Here is a 16,198-nt window from a genome sequence, read left to right on the forward strand (position 1 = left end):
CCTTTAATTCCAGCACTCGGAGGCAGAGGCAGGTGGATCTCTGTGAGTTCGAGGCCAGCCTGGGTTACTGAGTGAGTTCCAGGAAAGGCGCAAAGCTACACAGAGAAACCCTGTCTTGAAAAACCAAAAAATAAAATAAAATAAAAAAACAATTAAAAAAAAAGGTTTTTATGGAATTTTGTATCAGCTACAAATAAACCTAGGGAGACTAGGCTAGGGAGACGTCTCCATCAGTCAAGTGCTTGCTCGGCAAGCCTGAGGGGCTGACTCCAGACCCTCAGTGCTCTGGTCACAAAGCCAGGCAGGGAAGCCTGTGCTTAGAATCCCAGTGCTGGGAGGCAGAAACAGGAGCCTCTCGGAAGCTTGCTAGCCAGTCAGCCTAGCTGAATCAGCAAACCCCAGGTTCAGTGAGAGACCCTGCCTCAAAAATAGAAACCTCAAGAATGTCATAGTGTTTGTCAACCAGACACAAACCTGGACACACCTGGGGGAGAGAGAGAGAGACTGGGTTGAGGAACTGCCCTCGCCGCTATAACTCGTGGTGTGTCTGTGGGGGGGGCGGATTTTCTTGATTGCTAATTGGTGTGGGAGGGTCCAGTCCACTTTGAGTGGTACCATCCCCAGGCTAGCTAAGCAATTCATTAAGAGCAAGCCAGTAAGCAGTGTTCTCATGGCCTTTGTTTCAGCTCCTGCCTTGAGTTAATATCTTGGATTTTCATGATGATGGACTGTTCCTTGTAAGCCATATAAATTCTTTCCAAGTTGCTTGTGTGTACCACCATTCTTGGCCTGGCAGAGTGTTTTATCACAGCAACACAAAACAAACTGAGAGAGAGAGAGAGAGAGAGAGAGAGAGAGAGAGAGAGAGAGAGAGAGAGAGAGATGGAAAAACACACTCAACATTGACCTCTGGCCTATGTGTATATACACATATATGTGAACATATGCACACACATCCACACACACAAACCTATACAAGCAAAACTAAACTTAATTTAAATAAAAAAAGAGTGTAAGAATTCTTTCGAAGCCGGGCGGTGGTGGCGCACGCCTTTAATCCCAGCACTCGGGAGGCAGAGCCAAGTGGATCTCTGTGAGTTCGAGGCCAGCCTGGACTACCAAGTGAGTCCCAGGAAAGGCGCAAAGCTACACAGAGAAACCCTGTCTCGAAAAACCAAAAAAAAAAAAAAAAAAAGAATTCTTTCGATCCTCACTCTCCCTGTCTGCAGAGCAGGAAGGATGAAAGAGCCAGCCTGTGGGGGCTGTGGAAACAGAATCAGATGATCCACGTCAAGTATTTGCACACTGCATAGAAGGAAGCAATCCATTGGTAAGTGCTGCACTGTGGCTCTGTGCTTTTGTGATTCTGAAACATGTGTCGGGGCACAGCTGTATATACATGTGCACACATACATGCCCCTTTGTGTACACTGCAGTTATCCATCCATCCATCCATCCATCCATCCATCCATCCATCCATCTGTAATCCATCAATCTATCTATACATACATAATCTACCCATCCATCTATAATCTACCCATCCCTCCCTCCTTCCCTCCCTCCATCTATAATCTACCCATCCATTTATCCATCCAGCCATTCATTCATTTATTCATCCAGCTCTCTACCCATTCATTTATTCATCCATTTGTCCATCCATCCAAAACCATATATGTATATTGAAAATAACATTCTAGCTCCAATGGTATGGAATAGGTACACCATTAGTATCTACTCAAGAAACTCATATTATATGCTAATATAAATAATTATGTGATATAGCCCTGGGCTGTCGATGCAAAAGCTCAGCAAGTGATAACTTGTTCTCCTAAGATCTGACTGCCACCCCCAAATGCCATAGCTTGAACTCTTCCTTGGACAGTTGTTAAGCATCCAACTCAATTTTATTATATAGGATTTTTAGGAAAGGGGCATGGTGAGGGAGCCTGGAAGAGTTGGCAGAGTCAGGGTTGAACAGTGAGCATAGACAGGGAACCTGGTGGGGGAGGAGGGGGGAGAGACACATGGAACCATCATCTCAGACTAACGCATTTTTAGAAGTGTCTTCAGGTGACCTCACTGCTCCACGATGTGTGTCCATGTGATAGCACAGGCTGGACTCAGGTACATGCCGGGGTGATGTACTGCCGGATGGGCATGTTGACCCGGGTCTGTAGCCAGTTGATGTAATCCTCTTGCGGCATATGGATGATGTGTTCTCTCACGAACTGTGGGGTAAACACAGTGTTACTCTGAGTCTGGTTTGAAAGCTGGACTAGCCTGCCCCTCTGCCAACCTCTCTTTGGCATTCCAGAAGACTTTGTGATTGATATTCAGGATGCCTCCCCCCACCCCCCGATGATTTGGACATTCATATTTAAGTTGGTACAAAAATAATTGAGATTTTTGCATTGTTGACATTTATCATTAAATGGACATTAGAATACATTCTAAAATAAACGTGGTTATGTTATATACCATTTTTTGATGCACATTTCTTGATTTACATGCTTGATGATGACTTATCACTTGATGTTTATTTTATACTATGGAAATATTATTAGAAGAAAAATTCTTTTTCTTTAAAAAATTACTATTTTATTTTATATGTATGAGTATATGTATGTGCCTGTGGAGGCCAGAAGAGGGCATCAGATTCCCTGGAACTGGAGTGATAAGTGGTTGTGGATGGCCATGTGGGGCCTGGGAACTGAACCCAGGCCCTTGGCAAGAGCAGTCAGTGATCTTAACTGCTGAGCCATCTCTCCAGCCCTTTGAGTGTTGTTCTTATTTGAATTCAAAACAGGTCTTAAAGCAGCAGAGACAATGCATTTGGCCCGGGAACCTTCTAATGAATGTCCAATGCAGGAGTGGGGACAAGGCAATGGATAGTTGGGGGCAGTCACTGACGGTGACCCTTCACAATCAATCAAGAAAGTTCCTGTCTGAACCGTTGATTTCCTTTATGGTGTCCAGCAACAGCATTCATTCCTTAATTGCATCAGACAGGATAGGACAACTACTGAGCAATCTCTCTGGCCCTTAAGATATTAAGAAGTCAAAAGAGCAGAATTAAAAATGTTTCCAGATGGGGTTTCTTCCTCTCTTCAAACTTTCTTAGGTGACTTGGCAATGAGATGAGCTTAAAATTGTAATAAGTTCCTAACCGTTCAAGAAGATCAATTTCATTGACAATATCCATTCCCAAGTACCCTCTCTTGTCCCCATTCATGTGTGTGTGTGTGTGTGTGTGTGTGTGTGTGTGTGTGTGTGTGTGTGTGCACATGTATGTGTATGTGTGAAAAGAGAAAATCTGGTGGTCTTGCCTTTTAAGCTTAGTATAACAATGCCATGTCCACTTCCCTGCAAGTGGCATGAATAGCTCTTATAATGTCACTTGTCCTTAAAAAGTTTGTTTCGGTCAGTGCCCCCATTGAGCATTGACGACAGATGCGACTTCGAGCTCCAGGAAAGGGTTGAAGACACACAGAACCCAGTGTTTCCTGTGGGCTCCTGCTGTTAGGCGATTTATGACGTTCCCCTCATCAGGACCCTGCTGATGTCAGTTCCCACGTCTATGGGCTCACTGTTGGGCAAGGGGGAGCTGACGTGGCTCCCCCTCTTCAGCACCCGGGAAGATCACCCTTCCACAGACCTCAGTAACCGGTGGGTGGGGGCAGGGGCGGAGGTGGACAGTCACCCTCAGACTAGTTCTGTCTAGTCTGTCAGAGGTTTTCCTGAAGGTGCCTTCTTTGGTGATCAGAGTCGAATCTGGGCATCTTAATGGGTCCACAGGGCCACCTCCTCCACCACTCTTGACCTTGCCCTGTGTGTGTGTGTGTGTGTGTGCGTGTGCGCGCGCACACACACACACACACACACACACACACACACACGTCATCCTGTGGAAGGACCAATGTGTTCTTAAGCCTGTCTACTCTTAGAGATCCACCATTTGAGTTGCTGCTTCTTCAGGAGGGGCCGACGTCCCTATTAAAATGCACACATCCAACCTGATAAGATGAAGGATGAGCGGACTTCAGAGATAAGTCAGGGGGCTCAGGTGTCTGCTGCTCTTGCAGGGGACCCGAGTTTGGTCCCCAGCCCCCACATTAGGCAGCTCACAGCTGCTCCTAACTCTACCTGTAGGGGGATCTGATGACCTCTTTTGGCCTTCATTGGCACCTGTACTCATGTTCACCCTCCCATATGCATAGTTTAAAAATAAGATAAGGGCCGGAGAGATGGCTCAGTGGTTAAGAAAACCTGCTGCTCTGGCAGAGGATTTGGTTCCTGGCACCCACATGGCAGATTGGAACTACATGTAACATGTTCCAGAGGGATCTGATGACTTTTTTGGCCTCTAAGAGCACCAGGCACTTCACATGGTGCACATAAATACATGCAGATAAACACTCATATGTACAAGATAAAAATAAATAAATCTTAAAACATAAAATCTTTGAAATCAAGGATGCAACCTAAGCATATTTTAAAAAGCACTGGGGGTTGACGTCAGGGCCTTGCATGTGATTTGCACGTGCTTTGTCCCTGAGGGGCGTCCCCAGCCCTCTGTTAGCATTTGATTTTGAGATAGGATCTGGCTAGGTTGTCAGGGGTGACCTTGGGCTCACCCTGTAGCCCAGGCAGGCAGTGGAACTGTGATCCTTCTGTTTAGCCTCCAGAGCAGCTGGGATCCCAGGCCTGGACCACCACCTCGGGCTCCACAAGCATCTGTAACCTCTCTTTGGCATCCTTACTGCTGTTATCTTTGATGCCTCAAGACTTTAGGGATGCCGGTGATGGGAAAAGCTTCTAGCACCCTTGAGGAGAGCCGAGAAGCTCTGCCGTGACCTTCACAGGTCTTCTGGGGCTGACACCTCACCTCCTTGACCTCTCTCTGCCACACCCAATGACTTGCAATGTGTTTCTGCAACAAGTCAGGCCGTGTTATCTCCTTACTCTGCGCTTTTGCCTTCTTTTCGTGATTCTGACTTCTCACCGTTCAAGTGCAAGATTAAACCTTACCTGTCCCATGTGCTCTGGTTAGCTGAGTCCTCCAGAATTTAAGCCAGATCTCCTCAGTGTCACCATGCATCCGACACACCTGGGACCTCATTAGGAGGTCAATTCTGTATTGGCAAATTGGGTGCCTGAGGTTTCACATTCCCCACAAGCAGGCAGTGAGGGCCACACCGCCGGCCCAGGAACCAACTGAAGTTTCAGTAGCACGCTTTGAGATGTGCATTTCGATGATTAACCCACTTATGTCCCCTCCAAGCCTCCTAGTCTCCAGGGAGTATTGCTTACATAGACTCCAATGACCAAGGCCATGTGATACTCTCTTTGCAATTAGAGTAAAAGCTTCAGAGGGCAGGGTTTTTGTGTTTCGTGATGGTTGGGTCCCCTGCACTTCAGCCGTGTCTGGCTGTTGACAGACGACTGAATGAGGGCACCCGAGGCACTGTGAGAGGAGTGGGGAGAACAGTCATTACCTCAATGGCCACCGCAATGTCTGGGGAGCACAGCTCCCAGATCCGCAGGTCCTGGAGCACCTTCAGGAGGACATGCGGCCGGATCCTCAGGTCTAGGTTCTCTCCAAACTTCTGCAGCTTTGCCAGGATCTTTTTTGCAGGCCGGAAGTTCTTCAGGTCCTCAGGGAGTTTGGACAACAGATCAAAGTACCTTCAAGTCCAAGAGGAGAGAGCCAGTTAGGGAAGCCCTGGGATGGGGATCTTGGCCCTTTGGGGCCTCCTTCATTTTCTTTTTCTACTCTTGCGATGTGTTGAGGGCATCATGAGCCTCTATGTGGGGGCCCTGTCCTCTATACCCAGTTTTTGTAGGGTCATACATGAGGTATTTATTTTTAAGGGTAGCCAGCTTCTGTTTCACTGGAAAACAAAGAAGGGTCATTCTTTAAAAGGCTGTATTCATAGAACAATGCTCTATAAAGCAGATAGCGTGAAAATACAGAAAACAAAATGGGGGTGAATGGGCATTTGAGATTCTCTTCTGACTTTTAATCGTGCCAGGGTGGATGTGGACACATCTGTGGGTGTTTTCTAGATGATAGTGGCTCGGACAATCAATGATGATGGTGGCATTGGAGATGATGGTGGTGAAGGAGATGATGGTGGTAGTGGAGATGGTGGTGGTGGTGGTGATGATGGTGGTGATGAAGATGATGGAGATGATGGTGGTGGTGGAGATGATGGTGGCGATGAAGATGGAGATGATGGGCTGTGCATTTTCCATCTCCATGATAATAAGCTCAATTGACAGGCTGTGTGTCTCATGTTACCACTGGGAATGCATGGTTGAGGTGGTGGAGATTAACCCATCTTAGTTGGGTTCTAACCCATCTCTGTCTAACCTACTAACCTACCTTAGATCTAAGAGCATGCTTTAAATGTGGTCAGGGCTTACTTAGGACAAATGATGGCATGTGTTTAGAAAGTGTTCTCGGGTAGGGTGCTTGTCACACATGCCTGACAACCTGAGTTTGAGCCCTAGAGCCCACAAAAAGGTGGAAGGAGAGAACAGAATCCGCGAAGTTGTTCTCTTAACTCTGGATGTGTTCCCTTTCTCACATCTGTAGCATGAATCTTAAAAGTTCTTATTAGTAAAAACAAACCCGGAGCCAGGTATTGGGGTGAACGCTGAAAGATCAGAGAAACAGAACCAGCCACAGCTAACTTCACCTTGCCAATTCCTCAGCTGATCCTGTTTCCTCAGACTGGAAGCCTCTGAGTCCTTATCCAGAATGAATCTCAGCTGAACTGCTGCTAAAAGCCTAAAAGCTTAACAGACTCTAGTTCCTGGTTTTCATGCCTTACACATCTTTCTGCTTCCTGCCATCACTTCCTGGGATTAAAGGCGTGAGTCACCATGCCTGGCTGTTTCCAGTGTGGCTTTGAACTCACAGAGATCCGGATGGATCTCTGCCTCCAGAATACTAGGATTAAAGGTGTGTGTGTGTGTGTGTGTGTGTGTGTGTGTGTGTGTGTGACCATTTTCTGGCCTCTATGTCTATCTAGCGGCTGTTCTGTTCTCTGACCCCAAATAGGTTTATTAAGGTGCACAATATATTGGGGGACACAATATCACCATACACATGTACTAATTAGTAATAATAAGATAACAATTTAATTATAGAATTATGACATAGTTTATGATGATGAAAAGTACTCTCTTCCATCACATATTGAAGATTTTGAAAAATAGCTTCACCCACCAAACATTCCTGGGTACTCACCTTTGTACTTAGGGAATGCATTTATATATTTGTTCCTGCGTCTTTGCATAGCATGAATCCCCATACAAACATAAACTTTGCCTGAGTTACTCAGCGCATGGTGCTGAGCTAACTGGGCCCAACAGATAGTAGGTGTTCAATAGTTATTATCAGAAAGAGTGGATGAGAAACTGGATGAAGGAGGGGCCCAGCTGAGCATGCTTGCTGGCAGGCTGTGATTCATTTGACTTGATTTTAATGATGCTATGGAGGGCCCTTGTTTCTCCATGATGATACCGAAAGCTCCATCATTAGAGACGCTGGCTGAGTCCCATCGTGAGAGGCTCAACACTAAGTTCCCACTCTAATATCATCGTGTGAGTTAGCTTATTACCCTTCCACTTTTCTTCTCAAAGAAGCTGGGTTATAAACCACCTCTCCCTTCCCCCTTGCAGAAGGCACCTTTGGGAGCCCATGCACCTTCGGGAATAGATACTGCTCATGAGATAGCAAAGACCCAGGCATGTGAGGCAGTGTGGGTGGTTCCCACATCTCTCCTGAAGCTCAGGGTCTGAGTTCCTATTCCACATCAGTAATAATGTGGGAGGGAGTCTAGGTCCATCTCTCCATTTTTCTCATCTTTTTTTAGACCTTGTTTTCCTCATCCTGGCAGAATGGGGTTCCCAACACACAGAAGGTCAGACTCTGATTCAATATTACAAGTGAATGCGTGGTTTGAGAGCAGACAGGAGCTCATGTCCTATGCTCACCACTTACAAATAGTGTGGCCTAGGACAAGTGAACCGACTTCTCTGAGACCCAGTTTCCTTGTGAAATAGGGCTTTCATTTGTATCCTTAAGGATTTGGAAGGATACAATACGAAACATTAAATTTTCTTAGGGTAGCCTCTGCCATCCATCAGTCACTCGGTTCAGAGTGATTTCTTAAGGTGGGCCAGCATTTCCTTTAAAGTTTTAAAAATCTTGTTTTAATTGACATAATCACTGAACCTATTTCTAGGGTATGTGTGTCACACGTCGGGACTTTTTTGTTTATTCTTTTGTCTCACTGTGAGTCTTGAGTCATAGAGTCTCACTGTGCAGCCTTGGTTAGCCTGGAACTTATCGTGGAGACCAGACTGGCCTGGAACTCCTAGAGGTCCACTTGCCTCTGCCTTCTGAGTGCTGGGATTAAAGCAGCCTGGCTCCACACCCAGCAAGTGTCAGAACGTGTATGCAGTGTGTAATGTCCCAATATGGATGCACCCGTAGGCAATATATAATGTCCCAATCTAGATGCTCAGTACATCCACCGAGCATTCATCACTTTTCCGTAGAGGTTCGGTACCTCCCTCCCCCTTCTGCCTATTTCAAAATACCCAGTGCCATCACCCTGCCATGCAGCAGACCCCGGCCCTCGCCATGTTGCTATCCATCCTCTTCTACATGCTGGGCACAGTGTTCCCAGGACTATACAGTGATAACCTCAGAGAACTCAGACTCTGCAGCCATTTGATTGACAGGTTTGGTATTACTCTTCAGTGTGTGTGGAGGGGTGCGGGGGTTGGGGGGGTAGCAAGTGAGCTCTCCTTATTTCTAAGTCTGGACCCAAAATGAGGTAACTATGAAGACCAGGACAGGTTTCATGACTCGTGGTTCTAGGAGGTTCTTCCATGATTGCAGTTTGATCTGGGGGAACGGAGTGGTGGCTGATGGTAGTTGGGAGTTAATGTCTCCAGGCTACTGAAGAACCCTGGAATGGACCATGAGGTAACGCTAAGGGACCAGCGTGCCTGGTCCTCGGGGGTCTTACCAGTGGTCCGCAATCTCTTCTGCATCCCCCTTCACCATCGAGACCCGGTGCCTCATCTTTGATAAATCCTTTTGGAAAGTTGAGGTAAGAATAAAAGAGTGGAACTTCTGGATACCCCGTTCTTCTTGGCGCCTATGATGTGGCGTGAAGGAGGGGGAGGGAAATCAGAGGCACAGAACGCTCCGCCTCCTCCAGCTACGGGTGAGCTCTCGAAGATGCCACCCACCACTTTTTCTTCTGTGGAGCTCTTGTTGCCTTGTCAGTTATGACTGGGCTCTCCAGACCATAGCTCTCTCCAATGTGCTGAAAGTGATCTTGCCGCCTCTCAGAGACGTCAATTAAATGCTGTGTGCAGAGCACTGAGCGTACTGCCGGGCACACAGTAGGTGCTAAGCTCATGTTGGTTGTTCTCTTCCTCAGTCTCATCATTTTGCACACACACGCCCTCTCTCCAAAGAGAGTTCATGTTGTGATTATGCCCACGCCTAATGCCCCACGCCCAGCACCCAATGCTTTGCATCTATCTCACTTAGAATAAAGAATTTAGAACAATTCATTCTTTAAGGTCCCAGTTTACCCAGTTTCTACGCTTCCCAACTGCATTATCATGCTTAGAATTGTATGCCTCTCCGTCACAGTCAGAGTCTTTGGGACAAAGTGTTATCTCCACACTAGGAGGTAGTAGCTTTGTGATCTGGACCCTGTCTAGCACTCTGATCTCCTCTCAAGCGTCACGAGAGCCAGCCACAGTGGACACTTGGCAATTCCTTTCCTACCATTTGGGACTTTGCTTGTTCTTGGAGTTCCTCCCCTTCTTAATTTCCAAGCCAGATTCTCTGGGGTTGGATTCCAGCTTTATTGTCTTGTCATGTACAAGACCTCTCTGAATGGACTTGGGGCATCTGTAGGGGGTCTAAATAAAGCCCTTACCTGTGGGGTTGTTGGGCACCATTATGATGCATAACGGCAAAGCTCTTAGCTCAGCGGTGGAGCCTAACACGGTACCCTGGAGCTGGCACTGCCCTTCATTAACCCGAGAATGTCTCCTTCATGCAGATGTTCAGGTGGCTTTCCCAGGTCAGGGGGGCACCAGCTCCCTGTGTTCCCTTAGCCCTCTGCTCTTCCCCATCATTGATGGCCCTCACTGCCCTGTGTGGCAGATTCTTGTGTACTCACCTGTCTCTCTAGATGGTGAGCTCTGAGCAGGAAAGGGAATGTAAAGGGTCACCGGGAAGCCCTGCTGGGGTGGGTGAGTTCCCCGGGGCACGCGGTCACCTTAGCTAGGGGATGGGCTCTAGTATCGAGGAGGAGGCTCCTAGTGGTCTCTTCATGTTGAACCACACTGACAGCATCCTGACTGTGTGTCATGTGGGAGTCGCTGCCACTTCTTGCTCCTATCCGAGTCCCCAGGTACCTCTACCGGGAACCCTTCTCTTCCTAGTTTCTTCTCTTCTGGGTTCCTCTGCTCCCTTCATGGTCATCCTAAAGCCACCTCCTTAGAGAAGACTTCCCTGATCACCCAACCTGAATTGGGATCCATCCTCCTCCTCATCTCCTGCTTCTCCCCTCCCCTGCTTCTTCCTCTCCCTCCTCCTCCTCATCTTTCTCCTCACCCCTCTTTCTCCTTTGCTGTTTCTCTCCTCCCTTCCTTCCATCCTCCTCTGACATAACACCGGTTTTCTTCCCACGTGAGATGATTTCTAAACCGTGTCTCTTTGTAGATACAGTGATTTTGTTTCTGTTTCTCAAGGGGCAGAGTGAGCCCCCCACCCCCCCACTCCAAGGGCAGGGAAGACGGCTCCCTTTGTTCCTGCTCTAGCCCCAGCCCTGGACACATGCTGAACATGCAGTAGGTAACCAGGTACGTGTCCCGGCAATGAGCCAGGCATGTGTGCGCCCTTACTTCATGAGGATCTCCAGCTTGTCTTGCAGGCAGAAGCCGGCCTCCTGGGCGACGCTGTAAAACTTGGCCCGCAGAGTGCTGCACACGCCACTCTTGCAGTGGACGATGTCACGGTTAGCACGGCTGTTGACAAGAGAAACCACTGGGGGATGGGGGCCAATGGACACTCCTGGTAGCCTCATGGGTCCCACTGGCCTCCCTGAGCCCAAGATGCTAGTGTCTAACTGGGCTCTCTGTTTTTGGGTGGAGCGTCCCCCCACCCCCACCCCCGGCATCCCCTTTGGGGGTTGGAAGAACAGGTGGTTGTGGTGGTATTGTGTTCCCTAAAATATTGTGCACCCTAATACATTTATCTGGGGTCAGAGACAGAACAGCCACAATACTAAACATGAGGATAGGCAGTGGTAGCACACGCCTTTAATCCTAGCATTCCAGAGGCAGAAATCCATGTGCTCAAGGATACAGCCAAGCATGGTGACTCATGCCTTTAATCCCAGAAAGTGAGCCTTTAATCTCAGGGAGTGAGGCAAAAAGCAGAAACATATATAAGGCGTGAGGACCAGACACTAGCAGCATTTGGCCTGGTTAAGCATTTGGCTGGTTAAGCATTTGGCTGGTTAAGCATTTGGCTGGTTAAGCTTTCAGGCTTTTGAGCAGCAGTTCAGCTGAAAGCCATTTGGATATGAGGACACAGAGGCTTCCAGTCTGAGGAAACAAGACCAGCTGAGAAGATGGCCAGGTGAGGTAGCTGTGGCTCGTTCTGTCTCTCTGACCTTCCAGTGTTCACCCCAATACCTGGCTTCAGGTTTGATTTTATTAATAAGAAAAAAGATTCATGCTACAGGTGGTAGCTCACGAGCCACAGTGGGGGGGGGGGGCTTCCACTGGGTCCCAGCAAATGTCGAGGATAGTGAGCCTCCGACTCCAGCTTCACCCCTTCGCAGCTGTGTGGCCCTGACTGGGACATTGCTTGTGGCCGACTCTCAGCCTGTGACTCTGTAAAATGAGACAATGCTCCTGCCTGGCAGGCTTGGACTTGGGGAATACACAAGGCCAGGAGCGTAGGGTGCAGCCCATGGTGCTTGGTGCTGCAGAGGGATTTCCACATTATGTTCTATTCCGCAGGGCTGCCCACTATCTGGTGTGTGGGACCCTTGTCCCTCTTTCCTGTGTATGGCTGCGGGGAGTCAGGGCTGCACTGAGCTTTCCCCATACCCCTGGGAGACAAAGGATGCGGTTACCATGGTGAGGCCTGCCTCTTGACCATGATGTCCGCTTCCCCACCTGGCTTACCCCTTTGACTTCTTCTGGGTCACCACGGTGTGGCTTTCTCCGCTTGTAGTGCTGGATCTCTCACTGAAACACCAAGGGACAATTTCCAGTTGTTTTTCATACGCGGTCCCTCTGAGCGCCTCCCTCCCCTCCGCCCCCGCGCCTGTGCTAGTCCCCCAGAATTCAGGCACAGAGGAGACTCTTACCCGGGCACCAGGGCTCAGTGCACGTCATCTCCAAGCCCGGGCCTTTCTCCTGTCCTGCTCTCTGCCTCAAGCGTCCCGCTTGCCCCTCTCCCGCCATCCCTACTGTTCTTTTGTCTCATGGTCCGCGGTGAGTCCTGCATCCTCAGACTCTTCAACTTTGACCTCCGCGTAGTGTCGGGATCACGTGCTATCTTCAGTAGGGACAGGTGCATGCTGGGAAGGGGATGGCCGAGTCTTCCTCCCCGTGTTTCGGTTGGTGCTGTCACTTCATTTCCTAAGCCGGGCCCCTGCGATGGCTACCCTCGGCTGCCAACTTGACTGGAAGTAACTAAAAGTCCATGCGGCTGGGCACACTCGTGAGGGATTTCTCCCGATCGTGTCACTTAAGGTGGGAAGACCCACACTGCGTCTCGATCATCTGAGGTGGGCCACACCTTCTGGTGCCATCACACGTGGAAGGAAATGGGAGAAGGACGCCTGCCCTCACTCTCGCGGGCAAGTCTGTCTGCCCTGCTGCTGAGGCATCTCCAGGATCCCAGCACAGACTGAAGGCCGGCTGACACATCCAGCCCCCTAGACTGAACAAGTGCTAGGATTCTTGGCCTTTCCTTAGGGAGACAGCTGTTGCCAGGCTAGCCGGGCCCCAGCCTTAAGCCGTTCTAATGAACTCCCCTTCAGTATCTATAGATTCTTCCCATCAGTTCTGTTCCTAGAGAACTCCGACTAATACACCCCTCAACTGAAGACCCAGGCGCCTCAGTTGAGAGTCCAGAGTCTAGATTCAGAGTCCAGCCTGGTTGTCACACCTCCTCTGGGCCACTCAACTTATCACATCCTTGGACTCTTTCTAGGTGTAGACCAATTAGATTTTCTGTACGGCTGTTCCACCCTGTGGTTCTAGCTAGGCCAGCTTCCACGAGTAGATTATCACTCCAGATCAGATCCAGCACTCCCAGCTTCCTTCCGCCTTCCTCCCAGGACACTTGAATATCAGTGTGTGTGTGTGTGTGTGTGTGTGTGTGTGTGTGTGTGTGTGTGTGTGTGTTACAGATACATGCTGCCACACCCCACTTTTAATGTGGGTCCTGGGGATTCAGACTCAGGTCTTCATGCTTGCATGACAAGCACTTTTTACCAGCGGAGCCATGACCCCATCCCTGAGCACCATTTTTGAGACAGGGTCTTACCATGTCGCCCTGGCTGGCTTGGACTCCCTATGTAGACCAGGCTACCTTGAGCTCACAGATACTTGCCCACCTCTACTTCCTGAGCATTGGGAGCAAAGGTGTGGATCAACCACACCTGGCACACTGAGACATTTCTTTTTATTAGCGCTGCTTTACATACATCCCTGTCTCCCCCATTTCTCCCAAATAACCCAACAGCAGACTTGGCCACTTTCTCTGTGGGATCTGGGGGCAAGGCTGTCCTGCTGTTCCTATGATGGTTGGATTACTTCCTTTTCAGCTTCACAGCTTTGGTGACTTTTGGGAGGTTGACTTGGCCATCTCGCAGGCCCTGGCATTTGCTATTTTTTCTAGAAACTTCTGGGATTGGACCTGGAGGTTTTGGGCCTTGGAGGTGATGGGAAGTGTGTTATCCCACCTGGAGAGGATGCAGGGTCCCAGTAATAATATACAGGTAGACAGGACCAGATTCCAACCAGCTGCCCTGACCCCTGCAGATGAATCATGAGGAGACCATGCTGGTTCAGCCTTTCTCCTATAGACTGCTGTCTCCTCAGAGAGGAGGTGGGAGGTGAGGGATGCGGTGTCATCAGTTGGTGATGGGCAGACAAATGAGCTGCAAAGGCCCCTTTGTCTTCCTCAGCCTCCCCTGCCCTGTCCTCACAGAGGTCTTTGCTTGGTGCCTCCTGTCTCAGGCCCTCGGCATGGGCTCTTCCCTCGGCTTGAACCCTGTTCCTAGATTTCGCTCCCCACAGGGAGGCTGGCTCGTCTTTGTTCTGGAGGTCTCAGCTGAAATACCGTACCCTGCCCAGGTTAAAGCCTTGCTGGCAAGCACACTCCCATCCCTCCACCCGTTTTCCCCAGGGGACTTTTCATAGCCACGATTGTACGGCCAACCATGGGGTTAACCGAGGAACGCTTCCTACATTATCAATTATCAAAAATGGGGAGAATTCAGGAGGCCCATGGAGGCAGACAGAGAAAAAAATTATCTCTATTTTAACTAGTCTTTAACTGAGATGGCAACAGTGGGCATTTGCATATCATGTGACGGTTGTGGGAGAGAGTCTCAAGAATCACTGACACTCAATGCTAATCCAAAGTCACAGTGTTTGTTAGCCCTACCGTGAGGTCTTACTCTGTAATGCACCATTAAGCTCCTAGAAGATTATACTTCAAATTGGGAAGTAATCCAGTAACTTATTACCGTAGATGCCTTCAGAATCCTCGTAATTTATCACACACATTTATAACATCCTTCTGAAAGGCATCCATGGGCTTCCTTGGACTATCTAAGGCCCCAAAGCAGAAGAATGTTCCAGTCAAATGTATGAGTGCACTGTGTATTTGTTTCATTTGCTTATCAAAGCTTCCAGACCTGGCACAGCTCCTGGCCCTCAGAGGGGACCTTGGAAGAATCAGGGGACCAACTCCATGTCATGAGACAGACTACTCAAAGGGAAGGGGTGAAGTTAATTCAGAGTAAAGTCCTCCAGGCTCGGGCATATGTGCCCCCACAGTATCACACTGCAGATCTCAAACAGGCAAAATGAAATTGGATTTTACAATAGAAGGGGGTCCTGTGCCATGCTCTCCCAACTGTGTTTCTTCATGGAGGGAAAAGAGTTTAGCGAAAAGCATGCAATATAAATGTTGAGGAGAAGTATCTGGGTACTGGCTGCCAGGCCAGCAGCAGATGGAGCTTGTTTTCAGTGATGTCAGGAGAAGGGAGAGCTGCCCCTCCCAGACCTTCTCCTCTCAGCATCTATGTGGTGGCCCTGGGCCAGGGACAGCTTCCCTGTCTCTCCACCCTGCATCCACCTGCTGTAGCCTTCAGAATTTCCTACCTGGACTTGTGGGTGGTCTGCCACTCCTTAACCGCAGAATCGCTCTTGGCTTGCTTGACTATAGACATGAGGCTGCAAAGCAAGGGGAGTCTTGTAACAAAGTGTCAGATGCCAGGTGCCCCTCCGGCAGCAGGTGTCTGTACTGGGACCAGTTGCCTCCCCACAGAGTGAACTACAGAGCCGCAGTAGAGGGAACAGCTGGGGAGTCTGCTGAGAACACTGATTCTGGCCACATGTTCAGAGACTTGGCTGTGCTGGGCTAAGTTGTGCTCAGAAACTGCATTTAGAACCCCCCACTTTTTCAGAATTAGACACACGGACAAACACCAGGATGATCTCCCTCCTCTGGAGAACTGCAGAACCCCAGAATCACACATAGATACTATAGAACTGCACCTAACTCAGAAACTCACAATTTAATTACACACACACACACACACACACACACACACACACACACACAATTATATAGACATTTTTGGAATTAAAAATACACCTAGAGCCAGGCGGTGGTGGTGCACGCCTTTAATCCCATCCCTCGGGAGGCAGAGCCAGGCAGATCTCTGTGAGTTTGAGGCCAGCCTAGGCTACAAAGCGAGATCGATCCAGGACAGGCACCAAAACTATATGGAGAAACCCTGTCTCAAAAGAAAAGGAAAAAGAAAAAAAAAGGAAAAGAAAAAGAATACACCTAGAATTTCACCTATACAACAATATTTACATACACATACAGAAA

The 16,198-nt window shown here is 48.8% G+C and overlaps 1 protein-coding gene across 2 annotated transcripts in view; it reads right to left on the reverse strand.

Annotated features, from left to right (window-relative positions):
* Positions 1-1,882: 1,882 nt before the first annotated feature.
* Positions 1,883-16,198, reverse strand: part of Ccdc60 (coiled-coil domain containing 60) — a 158,287-nt gene continuing 143,971 nt past the window's right edge. For both annotated transcript variants that reach the window (XM_076560171.1, XM_006970818.4), the window contains 6 exons: positions 15,463-15,534; positions 12,244-12,306; positions 10,951-11,073; positions 9,048-9,179; positions 5,496-5,685; positions 1,883-2,228 (listed from right to left, as the gene is read on the reverse strand). In XM_076560171.1, the coding sequence (XP_076416286.1) occupies positions 2,121-2,228; positions 5,496-5,685; positions 9,048-9,179; positions 10,951-11,073; positions 12,244-12,306; positions 15,463-15,534 (688 nt within the window). In that variant the 3' untranslated portion in view covers positions 1,883-2,120. The remainder of the gene's footprint in view (positions 2,229-5,495; positions 5,686-9,047; positions 9,180-10,950; positions 11,074-12,243; positions 12,307-15,462; positions 15,535-16,198) is intronic.

The sequence above is a fragment of the Peromyscus maniculatus genome, chromosome 23 (assembly GCF_049852395.1).
Source record: "Peromyscus maniculatus bairdii isolate BWxNUB_F1_BW_parent chromosome 23, HU_Pman_BW_mat_3.1, whole genome shotgun sequence".
NCBI lineage: Eukaryota > Metazoa > Chordata > Mammalia > Rodentia > Cricetidae > Peromyscus > Peromyscus maniculatus.